The sequence below is a fragment of the Bidens hawaiensis genome, unplaced genomic scaffold (genome assembly GCF_021521415.1).
Source record: "Bidens hawaiensis isolate Kalapana, Puna unplaced genomic scaffold, B.hawaiensis_p1.1 tig00014098_1, whole genome shotgun sequence".
NCBI classification, from domain to species: Eukaryota; Viridiplantae; Streptophyta; class Magnoliopsida; order Asterales; family Asteraceae; genus Bidens; species Bidens hawaiensis.
This window is the reverse complement of record NW_027492213.1, coordinates 39800-57868: the sequence shown is the minus strand read 5'-3', so window position 1 is coordinate 57868 and position 18069 is coordinate 39800. Positions and strand designations below refer to the sequence as shown.

Below are 18069 nucleotides of genomic sequence, written 5' to 3'. Positions count from 1 at the left end.
TTTGGGTAACATTCTAAAATGACGTCATTTAAAGCACTATTACTCTCCTGTAACATGTAGTCTTTTTTTCAGCCTAAAAGATTGTATTTTTGTTTTGTTCTGTTCTTTTTTTTTTAACTTGTTATACATTTTATCATAAATTCATTTGTAATTAAATATAATATTTATCAGTTAGAACCATACTTTGGCTAAGCGTGTTTGCAGGTTCAACCTAAAACTTCTAGTACGCATTAGAGAAAACTCAAACCCATGGGTTTTGTTCTAAAAGAGAGACAATTCTATATCACAAATAAAACAATATGAACCAGTAATTTATATGGTTCTCTATTTAAATATGAGTTTGTATTGAACATCGCTATATATTATTTTAATAGAGGCTGTGATGGACCGTCTTCAAATTCGTCAAACTCGGCTGCATCCAACTCGTTCAAATGACGAGGGAAAATCATTTTTGGCATAATGTATTGTCTTATGATGATGAGGATGAAGAACATCAGAGGAAAAAGAATGCCCCCAATTGGGATCCATGTCACGCCGAAACACGCTATGAAATAGACAACTTGGAAGATGGTGAATATAACGATGGTTCTATATGGCACAGTCTCCACAAAATAAGTGTGAACCTCTTCAACAAACCTGACAAATTTCGATCATAAGACACAATGACTTTAGAACACGCGATTTTGTACAAGAGACAAAACCAAGTCAATTTATTTATGTATAAACGTTTTCATTTTGTTTGTGTCAAAAACGAGTCAATCTACTTATAAGTAACTTACTTGTATCTTTGTCCAGGGGAAACGAAAAGAAGCATGACTCTTTCCCAAAATTGGTTTACAGGAAGACTGTCGATGGCCATATAAGCAAAATAACCCCATAAAACCGAGGTGGGTATTAATTTGATTACGGGCATGGCACAAATAGACGCGGCTACAAGGATTGATTGTAGAAGGTTGCTAACTCTTTGCTCGTTAACTCTTACGGGCAAGTAAGCATCAATGTGTTTCTCAAGATTGAATTTCTCCTTTGTGCTTTTCAACCCGTCTTCTGCATTCATTATTGCGTCTTCCAAGTCTTTTAGTTCGCCAACGATTAAGCTTGTCTGTAATGGAATATTGTTAGTTGAAAAGACGTCGAGGAAATCATAACGGGGTGTATTAATGTGTTTTTAAAGTGAATACACTATATTAGATCATCAGAATAATATCATCATGGGAGGAATGTTATATCTTCCTAAATCATCCTTGTAACAAGGTGATGATGGCACGTAATAAGCATAGACACGTGTCAGCATCTACTTGTTACAATACACGGATGACTTAGGAACATGTAACGTTTTTACGTTTCCTTAATTTTGAATGTTTGTTATATCAGATCGGAGCATTTGAAGTTTGATAGTAACAATCAAACAAATCAGATCATTTTCCAAGTTTTAAAAGCCGATTACTACTTGTACGAATTACAGATAGAAGATTTACGATTGGGGAGTCGGCGATATCTATGAACACTTTCTGCATCTTGTTGTAGATGTCAGCAACACTAGCTTTTTGTTCCATGCTTTCGTCAACACTTTCCATCATCTTCTTCTTAATAAACTGGTTGAATAACTCCATTGTTATAAATTGATTTTGACTCAGTAAGTGAAGTGAAAAAATAATTTCTTAATAAATTAGAAAAAGAAAAAAACGAGACTTGCCTGTCCTTGAAGAACAACTAGACTTTTAGTGTGCATGGGAGACTGAGGTTGAAGAAACACTAACTGGACCCCGGGCAGATTACTGGTAACCTGGGGGTTAGATAGATGTTTCCCACGAGGGGTTAGACCCAGAGAAGATGGTTCTTCTGATAACCTGCAAAACAGACACCGTGAGCTTGTCACTGAGAAGGGGGGGGGGGGGGTTCCTCCTTGTGACCACCCTCCGGCGTGAGAATCAGACTAGATTGCTCTTTAAATATAAGTGTATATTAAGAGATTGCTAGAGCAGATATCAGGTATAATATGATGATAATATGATAAGATATGATGGTCATACCATTTGTGGTATTTATAGCCGAAGGTAGGTTTCCAAGGAGGTGTGGCCGGCTGCAACAGTATTCCTGTTCCACCAACAGTGGCCTACGCACGTGCCCTGCTGGTAGTTGGTGGGTAGGCAGCGGCTGATAGTGACCAGGCCTGCTGTGTACTATTCCTTTTCCACCAACTGCCGGCTATGCACGTGGTATGGCAGTAGTTGGTGAGTAGGCAGCGGCTAATAGTGACATACAGTACAGGAGCATGCTGCTCGCCATACTGTTGTCAATAAGCTGTCGTATCTTTAGTCAGATCTTTTGCCCATACCTCGTCAGGTACAGTACAGAAGATCTTCCCGTATCTTACAAACTGGCTTATTTGGGCGGGAGTATTCCCCCTCCCGCCACTGTGCGGGATTGTTCCCGGCTTTGCTCATTCCTTCAGGTGACACTGAATGATTGAGAGCTAAGTGCCTTGTGCGTGTAGCCTTGCTGCGCGGGTGGCCTTCCCTGATGGCTTGTATCCGAAGCTGCGGGAACAGGCGGAGTCCTTCACCATCGGGAGGCATTTCCTGCGGGAACAGCTTGCGTACTGCGCGTAAGGACGTCACGTCTCTGAGCATGGTTGGTCCTGTGGATCCAGTTGGTTTCTGCGCAGACTTCCCTCTTCAAGGTGAGTCTTGCGGGTCCAACTAGGCTCTGCTGGGACCTACCTCTTCAAGTCCCCCCAGTCCGATGTTCTTCTCATGAGTGTTTAATAAAGTGAGGTGAACTTTTGGACTTAAGCAAAGGGTTTTTGAAAAGGGGTTTTTTAAGGTTTTCCATGGGGATTCTTCCCGCGGAAGTCCTTGTCACTTGCAGAAATTCCCGAGTTTCCTGCTTGATCTTTGGGTATGATGCGGGTAGGCTGTAACCTCCTCGCAAGTCAGGAGCGTTGAGTCCCACTTGTGTGGATTCTCCGTGAGGTTTTGGTAGTTTTAAACATAGTGATCAATTATGTTAAAACCACCAATTCCATCCTGGAGCTTCAAACAACGTAGTTCTCGACGTTCCCGCTATGCGGTGATGTTATTTCCGTTTCCGCAAGCATTGCCCAGAAGATCCTTATTGGTTTCAATTCCCAACGGAGCGCTAGGTATGTGAAGGGTTTTGCCTTAACACTGTACCCGCGCTCGTCTTACGGTTACTTTACTTCCAAGGTATTCCTGGCGTCAATTCCCTGCGGGTGCTAGGTATGTGAAGGGTTTTGCCTTTACACTGTACCCGCACCCGTCTTATAGTTACTTGGTTGCCGAGGTATACTTGGCTTCAATTCCCTGCGGGTGCTAGGTATGTGAAGGGTTTTGCCTTAACACTGTACCCGCATCCGTCTTACGGTTACTTGTTTGCCAAGGTTTTCTTGGCTTCAATTCCCTGCGGGTGCTAGGTATGTGAAGGGTTTTGCCTTAACACTGTACCCGCATCCGTCTTACGGTTACTTGTTTGCCAAGGTTTACTTGGCTTCAATTCCCTGCGGGTGCTAGGTATGTGAAGGGTTTTGCCTTAACACTGTACCCGCATCCGTCTTACGGTTACTTGTTTGCCAAGGTTTTCTTGGCTTCAATTCCCTGCGGGTGCTAGGTATGTGAAGGGTTTTGCCTTAACACTGTACCCGCATCCGTCTTACGGTTACTTGGTTGCCAAGGTAAGGGGTATTTTCCCGCTTACTTTTTGATCTTTTTGAATTTTGAATTTTGAAATTCGAAGAGTTGGTGGAAAGATAAGAACAGTCCAAACCTCTGAAACGTCGTGCGACGGTTTCTTCTGACTGTGTCAGGACGTGCAGGAAGTTATGGTGACGTGACAGTACATGGTCATTCCAGACGCTTTTTCAGGCGCGTGGGCGCGATTTTTCGGGCGCGTGGCCGCGAAATTAATGGTATGCGTCCTGTCAACAGCTGTTGCCAGCTTGCTTTTTGCCACGTGTCATAGTTTCATTGCACCTTCGTTTTCTCTCTCTTCCGCATTAATTTCATCGCATTAATTGCGATTAGTATATAAAGGGGGAGAGGGTTCTTTGTAATCCACACTTTCACTCTTCTCATCTTCTAAGCGATTTCCGGCGAATACTCACCTTTTCAGGCAAGCATTCTCCCGAAATCGTTTTCTTCTTCTTTTACAAGATGTCTCGTGATCTCGAATCTACAGCTGATGACAAGAGTACTGCTGGCGAGTGCCAGTGTGCTCTGCCTGGCGATCTGTATCGGTACGTCGTCAGGAAGTTCATGCTCGAGTCTCTCGAGCCTGAGTTTCCTGAACCCCATCAGACGGTGTACGATGCCCCCAGAGGCAAGATCGGGGTTTATGCTGCATTCTTTGTTTATGGGAATCTTAGGTTCCCATTGACAAAGTTTGTTTACCGTGTCCTTGAGAGGCACGGTGTTCATTTGACCGAGTTGCACCCCATGGCGATCGCCAAGATTCGCCACTTCGAGTGGGTGTGCCGGATTTTGGGCATTGAGCCCTATGTTGACCGCCTGATGACCTTCTACACTTGGAGGTGCATCCAGGGGTGGTACACGTTGATAACCCGGATCAAGGGTTTGAAGATTTGCGCAACCGAGCGCAGTCTTCGTTCGTGGAAGAGGGAGTTCTTCTACCTCTCCGCTCGCGCCATCCCCCTTGCCATGAAATTTAAGAACGGGCAAGTACTTCCCAGCCTTCACGCCTCCAACTACGAGGAGGCGGAATGGTTTTCGAAGATATCCCGAGTCCAATCTCCGGTTTACCGGTTTGCGGAGTCCGGGATGGTGATGCTGGGGATGAGCCGGGTGTGGAAGGCTGCGGATGCGCATAAGATCCCAATCGTCCTCGAATACGGTTCGAACTCTGTTCCTTACGGTATGCTTTGTTTCTTTTTGTTGATTTAGAATCTCTTCTAACTTTTTTCCTGTTTATTTCAGAGGGGAACGACTTGCAGTCGCTCCTGAACCCGCGGGAGGCTGACGGTCCCGCTCGGATGGGTACTCGCGCTCTAGACGAGAACGAGTTGCCCATCCTAGAACAAACGGCGGATCGGTTCGTGGAGGTCTATCCGCTAGGCCATGAGATCCTTAGCGCCCGTCGGCCAGGTAAGGCGCTATTCGACCCTCGACCCCTCAATGTTGAAACCTCTGCTGGAATTCCTCTAATCGTATGTTCTGATGAGGAATCCGCAGATGGTCCTCCGTTGGTGCGGAAGAAGAAGGCTGCCGGCGGGAAGGGGAAGGAGAAGGTGGCCTCCACTGCCGATCCAGCGCCTCGGTCTGATTCGGAGACCGAGAGCGAAGAGGTAGCGGGGAATCCCGGTGGTGATAAGACCACCGCTCCGGAGGTTGCGACTGTCACCTCCGGAGAGGCCAAGAAGACGACGGTGAGCGGCGCAAAGAGGCCGGCTCCATCGGGTTCGTCCTCGCCTCTCTGTACCTTTAGGCTCAAGAAAACCCGTAAGTACAACTTCCTTTAGCTTTTATCTTCATAGCTTAATATCATTTAACACTTATCTTCTTTACGCAGGCGTGGATGTTGACGCATTCCAGGGTGGAGTGCAGAGTACCTTTCCGCCAATGACGGTAGGCTTGGTCAGCCTACCTGAGGCGTCGACCCAGGCGCCTGAGCCTGCTTCCGCTGGTTCAGTTGCTCACTCCTTTGAGCTGACTGTTCCAGCTGTGATGACGTCACCGCCGGCTGTGAGTGCTATTTTTACAGCATCCTTCACCGAGCCGGCGGTTACTATTGCTGCGGATTCCGCGGCGGCTTCTACCATGCCTCCGTCATCGGCAACGACGGCCGATCCGTCAGGTACGCATGGGACTTCTCGCCAATCTCTGCCACCTTCCCATCTGCCTGACCTCTTGGATGGATTTCCCTTGGGTTCAGGTGATGGGTTCGGCGGCTATCGGCCTGTTATTGACCCTACAGGTGCGTAGGGTTCTTTTGGCCCTTTTCATATTTTTTCTTATCATCTTTTCCTAACTGCTTTATGTTTTTTGCAGTGTCGGATTCCAATGAAGTGTATGTTCCACGATGGAACATTCGCCGAGGAACAACCCTTCGCACCCCTGTGGAGTGCGTGGAGTGGGCTCGTCACGCTGCTCCTAGTGGTGCGTTGGGGGAAGCCATGGCTAGCTACCAGGAGGGTAGGCTAAGCAATGAGCTTCGAGTTCTCCTGGCCCGGATGCAGCCGCGCGTCGAGCTGCTTTGTCGTGAAAACGACAAGTTAAAAGCAGCTCGCGTTAAAGAAGTAGCTCAGGCGCGGGCTGTCCGGGAGGAGAACCAAAAACTTACCGCAGTGGCTGCGGAGAAGGAGAAGGCCTTCAAGGCCCTCGAGGTTGAAGTTCAGGCCCGGCTCGAGGCCCGTTCCAAGGCTGCCCAAGCTGTTAATGAACAGCTTCGGCTGGCTAAGGAAACTGCAAGGAACGCAACCGAGAGGGCCACCAAGGCTGAAGCTGTTGCTGAGCCTCTACGCGTGGAGAATGAGGAGCTTAAAACCAAATTAGAGGCTCTCCAGCAGGCTCATGATGCCTTGGCGATGGAAGACGCCAAAAAGGTCCAAGAAATCCTGGACCAGAGGGGGGTGCTTGACCATGCTGAGCGTAAGCTAAAGGGCGTCGAAGAGGCTGCGGCTAAAGAAGTGTTGCTTGCCAACCTCAACAAGAGTGAAGCCGATCGCGCCCGTAACGAAGCTCAAGCTGCCCTCCAAGAAGCCCTGGTTGCCAAGGAATGGCTTCTTCGAGAAGCGTTGTCTCAGGTAAGCTTTTCTTGTCTTTACGCTTTTCTTTGTAAATAGAAAAGGTTTTTGACACTTGTATATTTTCTTTTGTAGGTTGTGCATCGAGTCTTTGCTGAGACGTCGTATGACGATGCTATGAGCGCAGCCCTCAACGCTTCTCACGAGGATGGGGAAAAGGTCGGCTTCCTGCTTGGTCTAGGGTTCGTTGAGAAAGGCATCCCGCCTTCCAACTTCCCTTTGTACAATGTTGATACTGAAGCTGTTTACGACCAAGCAGTGAATCAGTACGCCGCCTTTCCGCATCCGGTTGTGGAGAAGGTGAATGAAGTTGCTGCTGCTGATGATGGGCTAGCTATCCTTAAGGCTTTCCTTGAACTGCCACGCTCTACCGACGGTGCTGGTCCAAGTGGAAGTGGCCCTGAAGCCTGATCCTGAAGATCCCTTCCCACTGCTAGGATAGATTTAGCTTGTATAGATTTATTTTCTTGTAGGCGGGTAGTTACCCGGCCATTTTTGTAATGAATCATTGTGAAATATAAATCTTTGTGCGGGTAAGACCGCTTCTTTTATTGGATTCCTTGCTTTATAAACGTTATATGACTTGCATACTTTAGTTTAAATTAGCAATTTTCCAAGTGTTTTAGAATAAGTTAACCTTTGAACGTGGTAGATAATAGGTTGAAGTTTTGCTTCCACTTTCGTGATTGTGCGGGTAGGACCGTCACTTGCACTTAGTAGGATGGCTAAACTTTACCTACATCTGACCTGCGTGTAGGTTTTCCTCATCTTTTCTGAGGATAAGTTAACCTTTGAACGTGGTAGGTAGTAGGTGTGAAGTTTTGCTTCCTCTTTCGTGATTGTGCGGGTATGACCGTCACTTGCACTTAGTAGGATGGCTAAACTTTACCTATATCTGACCTGCGTGTAGGTTTTCCTCATCCTTTTTTAGGATAAGTTAACCTTTGAACGTGGTAGATAATAGGTGTGAAGTTTTGCTTCCTCTTTCGTGATTATGCGGGTATGACCGTCACTTGCACTTAGTAGGATGGCTAAACTTTACCTATATCTGACCTGCGTGTAGGTTTTCCTCATCCTTTTTGAGGATAAGTTAACCTTTGAACGTGGTAGATAATAGGTGTGAAGTTTTGCTTCCTCTTTCGTGATTGTGCGGGTATGACCGTCACTTGCACTTAGTAGGATGGCTAAACTTTACCTATATCTGACCTGCGTGTAGGTTTTCCTCATCCTTTTGTTAGAAATTCTCTGTTTTGAATAATTTAACCGTTCGACGCGCGGTTGTCAATAGGTTAGTGTTCAGTTTCCTCTTATCATGATTCATGCGGATAGACCGGCACTTTCATTTATTGGGATGACTGAACTTTTCCCCTTCAACTGACCTGCGTGAAGGTTTGCCGTTTTTTGGGTTTATGCGGGTTTTACCGCCTTCCCCATGCAACGACTTTTCACGTAATTATGCGGTGAAAACCAGCATATTAGTGTTGAATAAATTAACCGTTCGACGCGCGGTTGTTAATAGGTTAGTGTTCAGTTTCCTCTTATCATGATTCATGCGGATAGACCGGCACTTTCATTTAGTGGGATAACTGAACTTTTCCCCTTCAACTGACCTGCGTGAAGGTTTGTCGTTTTTTGGGTTTATGCGGGTTTTGCCGCCTTCCCCATGCAACGACTTTCCACGTAATTATGCAGTGAAAACCGGCATATCCGTGTTGATAGTTCATAAAAGTATAAATGTAAAATCATCAGCGTCGATGTTTTAAGGAGAATCATTTCCATTAGAAGTGGCTCTTGGCCTTTTCTTTACAAATTTGGAATTGATTTACATGCAAACTGTGTAAATGAGCTCCCTTCCATGTTGTTGGGATGGGAGTGCCATCGAGCCGATACGCATCTGGTTCGGGATCTCGTTCTTTACGCAGCATGTAGTCTCCATATTGAAGCTGGAATTTTATTCGTGTTTTCCCCAGCTGGGGTTCTACACGCATCAGCCTGCTCAGCGTTCATTGCGCCACGAGGTGCGCGAGCGTCCCATCTCTGACAAATGCTTCGACCATGTCCTTTACGTCTATGCATTCTTCAGTGTTGTGGCCTTTTGTCCTGTGAAAGTCACAGTATTTGCTCCGATCAGCATTGTGACGATGTCGGATTATTTGAGGCTTTGGCCATGGGAGCTCCTCAGTAGCGAATATCTCGGTGACGCTTTTGGTGAGCGGCGTCCATCTGGAGTTCTTGTTTGACTCTACGTTATCCCTTCCGCCTAACCGAAGCTGCAAGCCGGATGAGGTGTCAAAGTTTACCCTTGACTGCCAAATGCCTAGCTTCCGCTTTTTGTTTAATCGGGCGGTAAGGACGTTGTCTTCTCTTGTTTTCTGGGTATAGAGGTTTGTGCTCTGTGGGAGATCTCTACCCAGTTGCTTCTCCGTTTCCGCAAAGCGTTTAGCTGCTGTCATGATGGCATCCCATGTGGATGGCATGCCATCTTTACCCGTTAAGGTGCGGATGAGCTCTGGGTCGTTCGCGCCCTGAATAAAGGCAGCGCGAACAAGATCTTCGCTAATGTTACCCAGACTTAGCTTCTTCGAATTGAAGCGAGTGATGAAGTCTAACAAAGATTCGTCTTTTTCTCGAATGCACTTGAGGATTGTCCATTGCTCCTCGGTATACTTTCTTTGCTGGCTGAAGTGTTGGCTAAACTTCTGTTGGAAGTCTGCCCAGTCGTAGATGTGGTTGACCGGTAGACGATCGAACCACGCTCTAGCAGCCCCGACAAGCGTCATTTGGAACATGTAACACCACGTGGGTTCCGTCCAACTACTGACGGTTGCCCCCGCTATGAATCTATTCAAATGATCATCTGGGTCGGATATACCATCATATGTGCCTATGCTGGACATTTGTTTGGCACTTTTTGGGGCAATTGCTTCTGCAATGTCCCTTGCAAATTTGGACGTTCCTGCATTTGCAACATTTGGTCTGAATGTTTTGGGGAAGTCACGTGGACTTCCACCTGTGTTTTTTGGTTTGAAGGCTTCTCCAAAATGCCTTCTCGGTTGGGAGTCCGTTTCCTTACGCTTCCCTTTTGCCCTATGGCGAGGGTTCGCGTCGGGGTCGGACTCCTAGTCATCGTCCCAGTATTCTTCGAATTCGTCAGCCTGTTGGGCGGAACGCAAGCGTTCGTCCAACTCAGCTTGGAATTCCTTTTGACGTGCCTCCGCCCATGCCTTAACTTCATCGAGTGTTTGGCGGGGGAGTCTTGTTCGTTTCTCTAACTGGGTATCGGTGATTCCCAGTGAGCGATTATTTACTGCACTTGCCCCAGCTTGGGTAACTGGGGTAGTGTTCGTAAAATTTACTTCACTTGGCCCGGCTTGGGTAGCCGGGGTAGTGTTTGTAAAAACTGTGTTGCCGGTATTCCCCCCAGTAGCTGGGGTTGTGGTTACCGGAGTTTCTTTAACCATCTTTCTAGAAGTTTGAAAAAACTGGAGAAAAATGAAGTTCTAGCTTTATGCACAGATGGCGCCAATGAAGAAACACTAACCGGACCCCGGGCAGATTACTGGTAACCTGGGGGTTAGATAGATGTTTCCCACGAGGGGTTAGACCCAGAGAAGATGGTTCTTCTGATAACCTGCAAAACAGACACCGTGAGCTTGTCACTGAGAAGGGGGGGGGGTTCCTCCTTGTGACCACCCTCCGGCGTGAGAATCAGACTAGATTGCTCTTTAAATATAAGTGTATATTAAGAGATTGCTAGAGCAGATATCAGGTATAATATGATGATAATATGATAAGATATGATGGTCATACCATTTGTGGTATTTATAGCCGAAGGTAGGTTTCCAAGGAGGTGTGGCCGGCTGCAATAGTATTCCTGTTCCACCAACAGTGGCCTACGCACGTGCCCTGCTGGTAGTTGGTGGGTAGGCAGCGGCTGATAGTGACCAGGCCTGCTGTGTACTATTCCTTTTCCACCAACTGCCGGCTATGCACGTGGTATGGCAGTAGTTGGTGAGTAGGCAGCGGCTAATAGTGACATACAGTACAGGAGCATGCTGCTCGCCATACTGTTGTCAATAAGCTGTGTCTTGGAGAATCCAATCAATCCACAAAGCAATGTCTTGGAGAACATTTAGTAACATAGGAAAATAAGGTTCATTTCATTAAAAACTAGGCAACTTTTGTAAATATTCTATTGAAAACTGGAGTTTTAAATTTCCAACCATGACTCGTTGGTCGATAAATACATGCTAGTTTGACCATTACTGCTCCTAACATTCACTTTCGTTGTTAAGGATAATCCCAATCTAACAAAGAAATAACTCTATATGCCCTAAATTTCATTTATGTTGTTTCACATAAGTTTACAATATTCTTGTTAGGATAAAATAAGTCAATTAGGCATTAGGGAAAGCCAAAGTTACTTTTTCATTAGAGTGAGATTGACTGTCTTGGCAATGTTATGAGTGTGATTCGTCACATTGTCCGTATTAATTATTTACATACAGAGGTTCATAATTTGCATTATTAAAATTTAGATCGCCTATATTTTATTATAGGCAAGTACTATTTTAGGCCAGGTGAACGGTCAAAAGTTTCGAAAAGCTTCAAGTCAATGTAACATGTTGTGTCGTGTAACTTTAACTATGCTGACTTTTTCCTAAACTGATATTCACATGATTACGTTGAATAAAAAATGTTGAAGGTTGTTTCTATCTCTAATAAAAGCTAGTTATCTAGAAATTTGCTTAACAAGAAATAATGGATACCGTAAATCCAAGCAGGAAAATGTCATAATGATAGGCAGATGGTTTCTTGAGATTGAATTCCTTTTGTTGAGCCAATTGTGAAGCAACACTGTGGTCGAAGAAATAAAGAGCGGCTACCATAACACCGGGGATGAAGGCAGCCATGATATACACCAGAGGAACCTTGCCCATGTCCTACAAGTCAATTGCAAATAAGCAAGTACAAGTGACAAATTAGTCTAATTCACTTATATATATATATACTAGTTAGGTGCCCGCACGATGTAGCGGGGAATAATACTCTAGCTCAACTCGAACTTCATACCGAGCCTGACTCACGTTTGTTTAATTATTTTAAATATCTATATAACTTGAATACTTTTAATCACATTTCTATAAAACACATAAGAAGGATAAAACAATTAAAGTTAAGTAATATTGGATAAATTTAAGGGGTCAAAGTTGTAAGTATTACTTAAATTTTGAATTAAAACAAGTTAAAAAAATAAAGGGTTGGATACATAATTATATGAAAACATCATATTGTAAGCATTTGTCCTTTAAGAAACTTGTACATTCATGCAGTAATGACTTGTACAATTTAAACCGTCGATCTGTTTTGAAAAAAATTAATATTGAAACGTCGACAAAAATAAGCTCGTTTAAATAGGTATGTTCGGATTTTTGTTAACCGTATTTTTGTAAAACATACATGAAGAAAACCAAAAACAATAAAGCTAGAGTAAAAAATGGGTAATCATGAGGGATTAAATTTGTGACTAATTCTTAAATTTACAAAATCTAAGTAAAGTTGAGGTACTATACTTGTAATTGTTTTTATAGAAATCAAATGAACGTGGGTGATATGTGTGAAAAAGACAAACTTATCCCTACTTTAACATGTACCTTATGCATCATAACTTGTAAAACTCTTAATTCTAGTGTCTTAATTTGCCCATTACTTACATATTATATATATATATATATGATTAGTATCATTTGTAGCCTTGCTTGCGGTGCGCACATATGATGTATATATGTGTGAACCCTCGGGTGGGCAAAAGTGAAATTGCACTAATTTTGACGTTATTTTACTAATCTCGTGAAAATAACGTTAAAAGTGACGGACGGTTAATCAGGCATCATGTAGTGGCGTTGATAGCTGAAAGATAAGGGTACATGCACCGATCAGCTGGTGTCCCGATGATTGAGTGCTATGTGCCTTATGTCCAAGGCTTGATGCAAAACTACTATCGAGCCGGGGGTCTCACCGGAAGCAGCCTCTCTATCCCTATGGGGTAGAGGTAAGGCTGCCTACATCTTACCCTCCTCAGACCCTACCATAGCTTTGCTATTGGTGGGATATACTGAGTACGATGATGATGATGATGATGATTAGTATCATTTGAGAACTCTTAAATTATTTAAGAACTTGAAGAAACTCTTAATAACTAACGTTTTTTATAAATATATATATATATATATATAAGAGAAATGAGATTACTGTGAGAAATGAATATGGACCACTAGTTTTATTTTATGTTTTAAATGCTTAAAGATAAATAAGGAAAGTATTAATGCATGCTCTTCCTTCAATTAATATAACTAATCAAATTATTATAATTGAAAAATAATAAGAATTCATTTATTTTTATAACTTATTTTCTCTCTTAAATTTTTATCCTACACAAGTATAATTTATTCATACATTAAAATTTCTTTCTATCCAAAACCAATTTCTTCTAACTCAATAGATTAATATCCATCAACACGTAGTTACATTGTGATGAATAGTACAAAAACTATCTTACTCATGTTCTAATAAATATCAACAAAAAAGTACACAACCTACACAAAAACATATAACCTACACTTGTTCTAATAATAAGAAAATATAAAACCTACACACGAAAAATATATAACCGACACACAAAATTCAGCATCAATAAACTACACACGCACGTGAAAACGTATAACCTACACAGGAAAACTATAACATATAACCTACACTCGAAAATTTTATCCTACACAAATACAATTTATTCATATATTAAATTTTTTTTTCTATCCAAAATCAATTTCTTCCAACTCAATATATCAATATCAATCAATACGTAGGTATATTGTGATGAATAATACAAAAAACTATCTTACATATTAGCATTAAATGTCAATAAAAAATATACAACCTAAACAAAAACATATAACATACACTTGTTCTAAGAATAAGAAAACATATTACCTACACACGAAAAACATATAACCTACACATGTATAGGATATGTGTATTTATAATTAAAAAGTGATTTATTATGGTTATATTAGTTGTATTAATTGAAGAGAGAGAATGTATTTATTGTTACATTTATATTTTTTTTTATTTTTAAACATTTAAAACCTAAAATAAAACTAGTGGTCCATATTCATTTATCACATTTCTCCCAGTAATTTCATTTCTCTCATGAACTTAAGCCTATATATATATATATGGGAGGAATATTTTGAGAACTATGTTGAGTTTTAAGAACTTAAGAACTCAATTCTAGGCCATACATTTAATTATATGGATTGGAATATGTGGTTGAGATTAAATCTGACAAAAAAGTCAAAGTAGAAGAGAGAATAAATATGTAAGTGGTTACACTAACTTTTACAACCGTTACACATGTGTAAAAAGTCGACTCGATGCGTAAAAAATTCTGTAATTTTTTTACGTGTATATAACTTACATATATTACGCATGTGTAAAAAAATTCGAAAAAAAAATCGTTACACTGAGTTCTTTCGAGTTCTTAAAACTCAAAGGGGTTTTTAATTGAAATCTCCCCTATATATATATATAGATGGGCCAATTAAGGATATGTACTAAGATAAAAAAATAATAATAATAATAACAGAATAAAATGAACTAGTTGAATGGGTCTAAAAGCAATTTAAGGGAATTTGGCAAAGATATACCTTAATTACAGTCCAATGGTATAAAGATTCATAATCCCATAAGAGTGGACTATAAAGTCTTCTTGGAACATAAGATGGGATTTTGTTTGGTACACAAAAAGAGAGTGCAGTCCACACTACAACCATCAATGGAACCCCATAGTCTGCTATGAAACTTCTAAGCCACCCTAATTACATGTAAATTGTCCATCAAGGCTGCAATAAACTTGACACATAAGTGCAAAAACGTCCAATAAAATTTAAAGTTATTCACCTGTTCCATACAACCATGATCTAGCGTCTCTGCTTTTTAACGCGTTGTATAGAAGGCCAAACGAGAATATAATCGCTAGCAGGCCGTTAGTGTAAAGCCACTGTAATTGATAGCTAATTGAATTCGGGTCCTCGGATTTGGGAATATTGAACTCGCTCACAAGTCCCTTGTAAAATAATTACACTTTAGTTAAGCCAAATATTGTCTATGATGGATATGAGTCACAAGGATAGTCGTTTCGACTAAATATGCTGCCAAAATAAACATTGATATATTTATCTTATTCATATTTTAAAGTTTTTTCAATTTGACCAAACTTGCATACTAAAATATTTGTTCACTTAAAAGAAAAAAACAAAATACAAATTTTCTGTTGGAAGTTGTTTATGCATGGTTAAATACCTTGATGGCCTGTTGAATGAAAAGAACAGAAATTAGCATCCCAAATGTTTCCCCTGCCATCCTTGTAAATCGACTGATGACATCACTAGCCTTAAATATGGCCATAACAAACAAAAGTATGGCTGTCCATACGCATACCCTGCAAACATGGCGCAAAGCATATTGAGAAGCTACACGTTTTTTTAAAAGAAACATGTAACGTGCCAAAAAGAATTCAACGTAATAAATAACTCGCAAACTGTAAAAAGTTACCTATGATGTAATTAAGTTTTATGACTTACCTTTTGATGTAACCAACGTTTTAAATTTTGCACACAAAAATGCATGAATCTTTTACGGATTTTGCATCGAAAACAAAGTTTTAAAAGTTAGTTATACCAAAAGGATATTGGAATATAGATCATGACATATTAGTATTGAGCCCACCGGCCCAATTAAGGTTCAATACCAACAAACCGTGAACTATGTTCCCATAAAGGTAAGTTTTGAAGTCAAATACATACAATATATAACTATGGGTGTCAACTCCAGACACAAAATTAGCACATGACACAAACTCGACATTTTATAATTAAGGTCAACCTGCAGGTAACCAATTTATTGAAACCCATCAACATGTTTATGATCCAGGTAGCCCTTCTACAATTTGACTAAAACTCATTTTTACAGGGCACAATTTTAAGTGTTTCGAGGTTAGTGGAATAGTGTTGACGCTTTTGACACGAATGAATATATGGGCTGGTTGTGTTCGGACTCATCAACTGATCAACCCACCAACTCGACATAATCACCACCCCTCAAGATAACTATAGGTGCCTAGCTAAACATATAATCATCGGAAACAAGTACTTTCTAGAGTCGAGTTTGCTATTTTTGAACTGTTAGCTGAACCTTCGAAACAAAGAATCGCGCTTAACAATCCTTATGTAATGTTTGAGATTACTTTTGAAATACCAAGCTACAACTTTCTCTGCAAAGCCTGTGTTAATTCACTATGATTTGTGTCGACAAAAACATTATAATATGGGAGTTATAGATATATTACCATCCAGACCAAGCCACGTATAGTTGTGCCCCCAATCCTTGCCTCCCTTTGGCAAAGTCATACAAATATGTATACATTATAATTATAGGTTCTGCAACTCCCACTATCATAAGAGGTTGTCCACCAAGAATAGAGTGTATGATGCCACATATAGCAGTAGAAGCCAAAGTCTCCACAGTGCTCAATCTTCCATCTAAGAAGAAAAATGATGAAAATAAACTTATGCGTATATAGCACGCTACCAAGACAAGTTTTTTCTTGTTTGTATATGGGAATTTAATAGGGTACCCGAGTCTCGGCTAAGTTGCTCTCCGAAAGCAATGACAGGAAGCGCAGAAGCAAAGAAGATGTACGTCGTTGGAGCTAATATCCTACGACGACATCAAAACAATGAAATGTAAAAAAGAATATAACGAACTACGAAAAACATTGTTCCTACATTTTCATGAAGTAATAGGAGATACCGAGTTTTTGAATAAAATTTTTGATAAGTTTACCTAATTCCGGGCCTAATACCATCAATCCAATCTTGTTTGTAACATGATACCCTGCCTTTAATGTCCCCTGCGATCCCTCTGAATGGAGATTTCATATTCTCAATCCCTGCTGTCACATAAAACCAATTCAATCAGTTTATAACTTTGGTACTAGCTCTGTAGCTCACATGAATTAGATTGGTTATTGAAACTGTTTATCTGATTATTCTGTCTTGATACATAAGGATTTCGAGGTTGTTTCATACTGATAGTCCAAATTGCTTATTTTAGTGTTAGTGTTATTATATCCCAAAAATTTGAAAACTCTAAACAACAAATACCATAATAGTTGTAAGTTATAGCGTCGGATTTTGGTATTTAAGTATATATGGCAAATTGGATTTTAATAATCCAAACTTTGACCTATTAGCCAATAATAATCCGTGTTGATAATTTGATCAATGAGACCCTTAACTTTCACTTATGTTGTGAAGGGAAATCTTATTAGCATAATCATTACAAATTTACATTTGATTCATACTCAATTATGCTAATACGTGTCTCCATTTAAATATATGATGATTACACTCCTCGGATTGCTCCTAACAACAAAAGTGAAAGTTATGAGTATCATTAATCAAACAATAAGTCTCATTATCATCGATCAATGAGTAATAATTTGAATTTTAGAAATCCAATTTGCCGATATATATTAAACCCAGTAAAAGATTGATGGATAGATAACTAAAAACTAAAAAATAGTTTTAGATATATTTATACAAATACTTTTTAATTTTTGTAAATTAAAGAGAGTTAATATACTTGACTAAATGAATAATATAGAGGTTAAACTAGGATGGCATTAGTGGAACGGTGTCCTCACAAATATGAAGTTGTGTGTTTCAATTCTTGCAAGTTTTTTTAGACTAACGATAATCTACGGTATGACTGGGTGGTTTGCAAGTGCAAGTTAAGGTTGAATTTAGGTGTTAAAAAATTATTGTTAAAAAAATAATAACAATAAAAATGTTAGACTAGGATATCATTAAATAGGGAGATCAATGGCCTTAAATGAGATGAACTACCATTATTATTGGCATTGCATGTCCAAAGGAGACACAAAAAAATAGCAAAAAGATTCGCACCCCTCACCTCCACTTATGGGATTGTTTAGGGTAGCATAATTAATTATATCAATTTTGGTTTTATACCATGCGATTTATATTTATTTGGTCACTAAAATAAAACCATTGTAGCCAATCCTAGGGTAAAAAAAAAAAGAAAAAAGAAAAGAAGAGAAAATTCCTATGGGGCCACTTGACCCGTTTGCTTTAGTCACAAACAAGAACCTTAAACCCACTGAAATAGAACATGTGGCAAGATTTTACTAGGTGTGCCTCATTTCCTCT

The 18069-nt window shown here is 40.8% G+C and overlaps 2 protein-coding genes and 1 long non-coding RNA gene across 3 annotated transcripts; all 3 read right to left on the bottom strand.

Moving 5' to 3' along the window:
- Positions 1–361: 361 nt before the first annotated feature.
- Positions 362–1630, bottom strand: LOC143545915 (putative boron transporter 7). The gene is made up of 3 exons (XM_077037696.1): positions 1479–1630; positions 780–1102; positions 362–636 (listed from the first exon to the last, which is right to left on the bottom strand). The coding sequence occupies exons 1-3, from the start codon at positions 1611–1613 to the stop codon at positions 363–365; spliced, it is 732 nt and encodes a 243-aa protein (XP_076893811.1). The 5' UTR covers positions 1614–1630; the 3' UTR covers position 362.
- Positions 1631–9897: 8267 nt separating this feature from the next.
- On the bottom strand, positions 9898–15271 carry LOC143545892 (boron transporter 4-like). The gene is made up of 6 exons (XM_077037681.1): positions 15140–15271; positions 14738–14903; positions 14485–14651; positions 11548–11721; positions 10842–10898; positions 9898–9933 (listed from the first exon to the last, which is right to left on the bottom strand). Exons 1-6 carry the CDS (start codon positions 15242–15244, stop codon positions 9898–9900), a joined length of 705 nt encoding a protein of 234 aa, XP_076893796.1. The 5' UTR covers positions 15245–15271.
- Positions 15272–16163: 892 nt separating this feature from the next.
- On the bottom strand, positions 16164–16893 carry LOC143545916 (uncharacterized). The gene is made up of 3 exons (XR_013137526.1): positions 16682–16893; positions 16473–16555; positions 16164–16377 (listed from the first exon to the last, which is right to left on the bottom strand). It is a non-coding gene; the product is annotated as an uncharacterized LOC143545916 (long non-coding RNA).
- Positions 16894–18069: the final 1176 nt, after the last annotated feature.